This window comes from Hipposideros armiger, unplaced genomic scaffold (assembly GCF_001890085.2).
Source record: "Hipposideros armiger isolate ML-2016 unplaced genomic scaffold, ASM189008v1 scaffold_48, whole genome shotgun sequence".
In the NCBI taxonomy this organism is placed as follows: Eukaryota; Metazoa; Chordata; class Mammalia; order Chiroptera; family Hipposideridae; genus Hipposideros; species Hipposideros armiger.
The window spans coordinates 1,733,789-1,741,702 of record NW_017731398.1 but is presented as its reverse complement, the minus strand read 5'-3'; the positions used below and the strand labels follow the sequence as shown (position 1 = coordinate 1,741,702).

At 57.0% G+C, this 7,914-nt stretch overlaps 1 protein-coding gene across 1 annotated transcript in view; it reads left to right on the top strand.

Annotated features, from left to right (window-relative positions):
• The window catches only part of AP3B2 (adaptor related protein complex 3 subunit beta 2), a 28,381-nt gene extending 20,671 nt beyond the window's left edge, over window positions 1-7,710 (top strand). The window contains exons 12-22 of the mRNA XM_019639998.1: window positions 809-963; window positions 1,436-1,544; window positions 1,896-2,013; window positions 2,317-2,500; window positions 2,644-2,704; window positions 3,019-3,125; window positions 3,311-3,539; window positions 3,919-4,003; window positions 4,245-4,342; window positions 6,982-7,120; window positions 7,224-7,710. Coding sequence (XP_019495543.1) covers window positions 809-963; window positions 1,436-1,544; window positions 1,896-2,013; window positions 2,317-2,500; window positions 2,644-2,704; window positions 3,019-3,125; window positions 3,311-3,539; window positions 3,919-4,003; window positions 4,245-4,342; window positions 6,982-7,120; window positions 7,224-7,374 — 1,436 coding nt within the window. The 3' untranslated portion in view covers window positions 7,375-7,710. The remainder of the gene's footprint in view (window positions 1-808; window positions 964-1,435; window positions 1,545-1,895; window positions 2,014-2,316; window positions 2,501-2,643; window positions 2,705-3,018; window positions 3,126-3,310; window positions 3,540-3,918; window positions 4,004-4,244; window positions 4,343-6,981; window positions 7,121-7,223) is intronic.
• The last annotated feature ends 204 nt before the right edge of the window (window positions 7,711-7,914 follow it).

The window sequence follows — 7,914 nt, the reverse complement described above, 5'->3', positions numbered from 1 at the left end:
ATACAAGGGCTCAGGAAGGCAGGAAGCAAACACCACACAAAAGAGAGGTGTATGTTGGTAAGGGTCCCAAGAAAGCAGGTGCCACCATCCTGAGCTGTCACTGGAGGTCAAACCCCAGGCCCAGGCCCTCAGCCTGGCCTCTGTCTCAGGCCCATCTCCCAGGACCAGGGCTCTGAAGGAGGCTGAGAGGGAGGGTCCTGCTGCCAGCTCTCTGGACCCAGGATCCCACACAGGAGGGGAGCCTTTTTTCACAAAGCTCAGTTCTTGTATCTTTGCCTTCTGCTTTTTTTCTTCCCTGGACCCCCACCTGAGGGATGGGGCAGATTTCAAAATCTCCTGGGAAGAAGGGGAATCGTCCCTTTCTCCTCCCCAATCCCGTCCCCACTTGTAAGTCTCCGTGTGGCCCTCCTCTGGCCCTGATGCCCTCTCACTTCCATTCCGACTGCTCACCCGCCTCTCATCCCAGTTGCCATCCTTGCCCAGCTAGGCCTCCTTCCCGAGCCTGGCTGCGCAGGAGCACACAGCCCCCGTTGCCCTGGAAGAGCAACCACACCACATTCTGCCGCCCCAGCAGGCCCGCCTGAGCAGACAGGACAGCAGCCCCTCTGGGCCCGGAGTCCCCACGGCCATCCCACCTGCTCCCGCCCCTCAGCCCTGCTCTGGTCAGGCCAGACGACGTTTTCTTCCAGCATATGGGCCTGAAGGTGTAGTCAGGGCAGAAGAGCCATTAAGGGACATGCCCACCCTTTACCCAGCCAGGAAGTCTCCACCAGAAAGAATCCCCACCAGGCCCCCCCTAGGAAATAAGTCCCAAGGCAATGCCTCACTGCCACCCTGTCCCCAGACCGGGACCACTTCCAGCTGGGCTCCCTGTCCCACCTGCTCAATGCCAAGGCCACAGGCTACCAGGAGCTCCCAGACTGGCCAGAAGAAGCCCCAGACCCATCTGTGCGCAATGTGGAGGTCAGCAGGGGTGGAGGGTGGAATTGCGCATGTGGAGGGACAGACAGCAGGGAGCCCTGGTGTCTTGAGTGCTGCCCCCCCCACTCTCCTGACACCCTCCCTACATGCAGGAAGAAGATCTCTCCCTTATTGAGACCCACGTGGGCCTGTTGGGCGAATACACTGAGGTCCCCACCCCACCCCTGTGTGCTGTGTGCCCTCTGCCCAGTGTGCAGTGCTCTCTCCTCTCCCCTCCCCTCCCCTCCCCTTGGGTGCTGCACCCCCATGCCTTCCCTCTGCTCTGTTTTCCTCGGTTTGGCGGTACCCCTCTGTGAGCAGCAGCCCCTCCCCTCCAGGACACTATTCCTTCTTGGGGCCAGGACCAGGTAGGGCCCCAGAAAGGTAGATTGAAGGATAGGAACGCTCTGTGCTTTCCTTTCCCCTCCCCAACCACGATTTAATAACCCTCCCACCCCCTCACCCCCATCTCCAGGTACCTGAATGGACCAAGTGCTCAAACCGGGAGAAGAGGAAGGAGAAGGAGAAACCCTTCTATTCAGACTCTGAGGGGGAGTCAGGCCCCACAGAGTCTGCAGACAGCGGTGAGATGGGCAGAGCAGGGACCCTGTGCTCCTGCCCATGTGTGTGCCTTGTGGCTGAGAGCTGTGTGTGTGTGTGTGTGTGTGTGTGTGTGTTTTGCATGGTTGTGTGTCCAAGGGGGTGTGCACCTGATTATGTGTACCTGTATATGTGTATATGAACCTGAGGGATTGCAGATCTCTATTCATACGGGTCCATCTGCGTTCCAGTTGGTCCATTTGGGGGACCAGGGAAGGTCAAGGGGAGGGTTTGCAGCTTCAGTGCTGAGTCTGAAGCTGGGAGCCCAGGGCCCCTGCTCCGGACCCAGGGAGGCCTGCACACAGGGAGAGAAGCCTGTTATGGTTCCTCCACAGAACCCGAGTCCGAGAGTGAATCGGACAGCAAGAGCAGCAGTGAGAGCGGCTCCGGGGAGTCGAGCAGCGAGTCCGACAATGAAGACGAGGATGAGGAGAAGGGAAGGAGCAGTGAGAGGTATGAGGGGAGCCAGCCAGGTGACTGGTGGGACTCAAGGTCCTCCTCGGAAAAGAAGGGCCAGCATGCAGCCTAACTGAGCCAGTCTCCTGAGCCCCAAGTCTCCTCACGAGTTGGGGGGATCTGCAGACCCCCTGGTCAGCTCACACCATGGCTGCCCTGGCACGCCACAAGAGATCTCATGGGGGCAGCGTAGAGAAGCGATCAGGCCAGGGGCCCTAGCTGGCTTGGGACTTCACCCTTCTGTGAAGCAAGGAGTGGGTTTAGTCTGGGCCTGAGCGCCATTTGCCCCTTGTCCTCCAGTGGGCAGAGTGAGGAGGAAGGTGAAAAGAGGAAGATGAAGAAGAGGAAGAAGGCGCCAGAAGGACAAGGAGAAGGGTCATCCTCAGAGGAGGGCAGCGACTCCAGCAGTAGCTCATCAGAGTCTGACATGTCGTCAGAGACCGAGGAGGAGCCAGTGGAACCTGCCTCCTGGAGGAAAAAGACAGTGAGAGCCTTGGGGCGGGAGGGGGTGGGCTCAGGGACCAGGGCCCTCCCCACCATCCAGAACACAGCATCGTGTCTTCTGCCCGACCGCAAACAGGCCTGGGCACTCCCCTCCCACACCCACATCCCATTTTTCTCTTTCAGCCTCGCAGTAGCAAAAGTGCCCCTGCAGCCAAGGAGATCTCTCTGCTTGACCTAGAGGACTGTGAGTCTGGGTGGCAGGGGTCATGGGGAAGGAGGCATGGGGAGTGTTACTTAGGAAGGTACGTGGGAGGTCTGAATTAGGTCCCTGGGGGCTTGGGGGTGGGGGGAGCAGACAGAACACATCTCCAGGCCTGAGACAGCAGCAGGTGTGGGGTTGGGGTCAAGGGTGGGTATCCACTTACAGCCACCAGGCTGACCCATCTCGCTGTCCATGGTGCTGAACTGTCTGCTCCCTGAGCCCCGGGCTCCCTGCTCAATCCGGGCCAATTCCACTTTGCCTCTCCCCATCATAGTCTTCCTCATCTACTTCCACAGTCACCCCTCCCAGTGTCCAGCCTGTGTCTCCCCCCACGGTTGTGTCCACCAGTCTGGCTGCTGACCTGGAGGGCCTGACACTCACAGACTCCCCGCTGGTGCCCTCGGTGCGTGGGATAGGACAGGGACACAGCTCTGTGCTGCATCCCATGGTGTGGATCTGTGTGTAGGGGGGTGTGATGGAGGGGATGGCTCCAACTCCCTGTTGCTGGATGACCCTAGGTGGGGACAAGGGCAGGACAGGTTCTCTTCTTGCTCATTTCCCTACTTCCCGGCACTTCCTCCCCTCCAGCTGCTGAGCCCAGTGTCGGGTGTCAGGAGGCAGGAACTGTTGCACCGCGTAGCTGGAGAGGGGCTAGCTGTGGACTACACCTTCAGCCGCCAGCCTTTCCCCGGGGACCCCCACATGGTGTCTGTGCACATCCACTTCTCCAACAGCTCTGATAGCCCCATCAAGGGCCTGCATGTGGGCACTCCCAAACTGCCAGCTGGCATCAGCATCCAGGAATTTCCTGAAATTGGTGCGGAAGGGACTTGAACATGCTGGGGAAGGAGGCTCCTGGGAACAGTGGGGTCTTTCTGTGCCTGCTGACATCCTCTCTGTGCCAGGCCAGGGCCCATGCTCTGGGGGCACAGAGACGGCATCTAACACAGTCCGTGTCGTGGTGGACAAGTTAGAAGAGGAAGTGAGCGAGTCCTGATCAGAGCAGGGGGAGCTTGAGGCTTGGTCGTTTGAAGACCACCTTAAATGGGTGGGTGGGAGGTGTTTAGACTTCAGGAGAAACCAGGAACCATCTCCAGGGGCCCAGGAAGTCAGGATTCCGCAGAAGAGTGGGTTCCAGACCTGTCAGGTGACAGTGTCTCTCCCTGTCTCCCTTTCCTTGTCTCTCACCACTGCAGAGTCCCTGGCACCTGGAGAGTCTGCCACTGCTGTCATGGGCATTAATTTCTGTGACTCAACCCAGGTGGCCAACTTCCAGCTGTGGTGTGTGCCCAACTCATGGTGGGGGGAGGGGTGGGCAGGGGAGAGGCGGGGTCACAGGAAACTGGAGCTGGAGGTAGTGGTAGGCGGGGTACGTCATGGTCTGGTGGGTCTGGAAGCCATCCCAGGCCCTCAGGCCTTCCCTCTCTCCTGCTGCCACAAGCCCCGCCCCAGACAAATGGGAGGCGAGGGGAGAGATGCTGGCCTCACTTTCTCTCCCTCTGCCTTCTCCCACCCTCCCCAGCACCCAAACACGACAGTTCTACGTCTCCATTCAGCCACCTGTTGGGGAGCTGATGGCCCCCGTGTTCGTGAGTGAGAATGAGTTCAAGAAGGAACAGGGTGAGTGCTCCCTGGGGGAGGGCAGGGAGGGGGCTCCGCAGCTCCCACTGGGGCTCATTCGGCCCCACCCCACAGTCCTGCTGCAGGACCCGCAGCTCCTTCAGACAGGGAGGCCTCGCAGCTGTGGCTCCAGCCAGGGCTTCGCAGGCCAGGACACTGCAGTGAGGCTTTGGAGAGAGGAGGGGCTCAGGAAATTCTAAGCCAGCATTCCAACTGAGGGAAACATCATGAACAGGTGTTGAAAGTTTACAGGGAGAGAGAAGGGGAGTAGTTTGGTTTGGGGCATAGGAGTCCCTAGTACAGGGGAGTAGTAAGAACAAAGCTGAAAATACGTTTGATCTCATTTCTGGAAGCCTCGAATGCTATGCTACAGGGTTTCAGACCTAGAATTTCAGAGCTGGAAGTGCTCACAGAGGTTTACTGGCTCCAGCTCCATTGTTAGAGAAATAAGGACGGTAGATTTCATTTTCCTAGCAGTGGAGGAGTCATTGAAGATTTCTGAGCGAGGAAGAGGCCAGGGTCAGACCTATGCTTCAGAAAGAGGGATCTGGCAGCGTTCACAGCTGGAACTGGGAGAACCTGCAGCAGGAAGAAGGCAGGGCAGCCTCAGTGGGCCCTTTGTGAGCCCTGGTTGAAGTTTCGAACTGCCACTCACTTGGTGTGTGACCTGGGACCAAATTCTGTGACCAGTTATAATGCCATTGCAGTAGATCGGTGGGAGATGGTGAGGACCAGGATTAGAGCCCTGACAAAGGGAATGGAGGTTTAGGGTGGAGTGGGAGGTGGTACCGGGAAAAGGGAAGTCATTGGCATTTTCCCTGAGGAGGAGGCGTGTAAGCTGTTCTAGAATTTCTGGCTGGGATGGTAGGGAGAATGGCAGAGCCCTTCACCTAGACCAGGGGTCAGCACACTTTTTCTGTAATGGGCCATAAAGCAAATGTTTTAGGTTCTATGGGTCATGTGGTCTCTGCTGCAGTTACACAGCCCTGCCACTGTAACACAAACAGGCCGCAGATAACACGTAAATAAATGAGTGTGGCTGTGTTCCTATAAAATTCTATTTATGGACACTTAACCATTTCAATTTCATACAATTTTCATGCATCATTAAATTAATCTTTTGATTTCCCCCCTCCCCAGCATTTAAAAATATGGAAAACACTGTAGGCCACACAGGTGGTGGGCTGGATTTGGCCCGCAGGCTGTAATTTGATTTGGAGTAAAGAAGCATGGGTTGGGGTGATGGAGGAGGGAAGTTCATGGTTACTTTGGGATAAGCTATGGATAAAGTGCATTGGATAAAGTGCAATGCATTTTGGGAAATTCAAGGACAGGTGTTTGGTATGCAACTGAAAATGTGGGTCTGTGCCCAGGAAACACTTCTAGGCTGGAGTCATGAGCATAGAGGTGATAATTGAAGCTGTAAGTGTGAGTGAGATCACTCTGGGGGAGAGGTGAGTGGCAAGACAAGAAGGCCAAGGACCATCCTTAAGGAAAATTTGCATTTGTCAGGAGAAAAAGGAGGAAAGGGTAGGAGAAGGAATGGAGCGAGAGGTGACAGGAGAACCAGGAGAGATGAGAAGGCAAAGAGTGCCTTGGGGTGTCTGCGGGCCAGGAGGACCAGGACCTTCAGATCCTGCAGATAGGAGGCCAGTGCCAACATCAGAGAGAGGAGGTCATTGCAAAAGGGGGCGAGGCCAAGTGCAGGGGGTTGAAGGCGACCAGGCTTGAGGAAACGGAGTCCTCTTTGGAGGACTTTGGCCAAGAATGGCGAGGGAGACACAGCCTTGGCATGACGAAGACTCTTGCTTCTGGGGAGGACTCCTTAGGAATGAGGAGACTTGAACATGGAGAGTCTAAGGGTACAGAGTCAAGAAAAAGTCACCTGTCAGGAATGGAGGGGAGAGAAGGAACAGGAGACGTGTGAGTTCTCGGAGGGAAAAGAATGGGAGAAGCAGCAGAGGGAGGAGACAGAGGCTGAAGAGGAGGTGGGCAGGAGGGCAGGCGAGGAAGCACACACAGCTGGCCGAGAGCGTGTGAGTGGAGAGGAGAGGTCAGCCCTGTAGAGTGAGGGGTTCCAGGGCTGCTGCGAGGACCTGGGGGCTTCAGGAGCCTGGCCAGGTCTGGAGCTGCTGCCGCAGGTGAAGTTCAGGGTCCAGCTGTGTGGGCTGCATGTGCCTGCTGGCTTGTCGGGGGAGGACCAGGGCCTTGGCCAGGAGTGCACCAGCCACCAGTCCTCCCTGTGAGGACTCAGCCTCAGGAGCTGGGAGGCATTTGAACTTGGTTAGAGAGTGCACCAAGAAAGACCAAGGGGTCTGGGGTTCAGGATGGAAGAAACCTCTAAGAAGTGCCTGGCCATCAAGTTCGTCGGTCACTCCCACGGGGCTGATGGCCCAGATGTCTGACAGTGGGGAAGTGCCAAATCAGTCTTCGGTCACCAACATGGAGCACTGGGTGGATCTGGGGAGGCAGACAAAGGCTTCCTGAAGGAGGGCCAGGCCAGGAGAAGCACCCCCTCGCCACGACTGGGGAGGGAGAGTCAGAGCTGCCCAGTCTGAGGAAAACTTGGTGAGGATGCTTAGTGGGCAGACCCAGGTGGACTCACCATGGCTCTGCCCTCATATGACCTCTACCCCCAGGGAAGCTGATGGGCATGAACGAGATCACAGAGAAGCTGACGCTGCCGGACACGTGTCGAAGTGACCACATTGTGGTACAGAAAGTGACCGCCACTGCCAACCTGGGCCGTGTCCCTTGTGGGACGTCTGATGAGTACAGGTACTAGGCCACTAGCAGAGAGGAAGAGATGGGCTCTTGGGCCTGGTTTGAAGGAGGGGCCCCGTGCCCCAGGCCTGAGCCCCTCCCTCTACTCCCACCTCAGGTTTGCAGGGAGGACGTTGGCCAGCGGGAGCCTGGTCCTGCTGACCCTGGATGCACGGCCCGCTGGACCTGCCCAGCTGACAGTCAACAGCGAAAAGATGGTGATTGGCACCATGCTGGTGAAGGACGTGGTACAGGCCCTGACCCAGTGATGCCCAAGTGCTGTAACTTCTTTGACCCCCACTTGTCCCTCCCTTGTGACATCTGGGCTGTTCGCCCCGTTCTCTCTCTCTCTCTCTCTCTCTCTCTCTCTCTCTCTCTCTCTCTCTCTCTCACTCACACACACACACACACACACCCATGTCAGGTAGCATCCAGGGGTTCCTTCCTCCCTCTGGTCATTATCGGGCTTCCTCCCAGTTTCCCTCCTCATGGGGTCCTTAGTGAATTTAGTGTGCAGACGGAGATAGCAGCCCCTCCCCATCAGTCTTCCCAGCTTTATGTAGCTATTTATGTAGTAAAATCTCAATAAATGTCTTCTCCCTTGATGCTGGCTCACCTTTCCTTTCTTCTGGGTTCTGTCTAAGGGGGTTGGGGGGAGAGCTGCTAAGAGTGACTGTTTGGCCCTTGTCAATGATCACTACTGACCTTCTAGGGGAGGCTGTGACTCTGCTTGGACCCCCAAGATGACCGTCTCTGAGTCTCCAGGCGTCTCTGTGGGAGAGATATCTGAGCAGGGAGGAGAGGCCAAG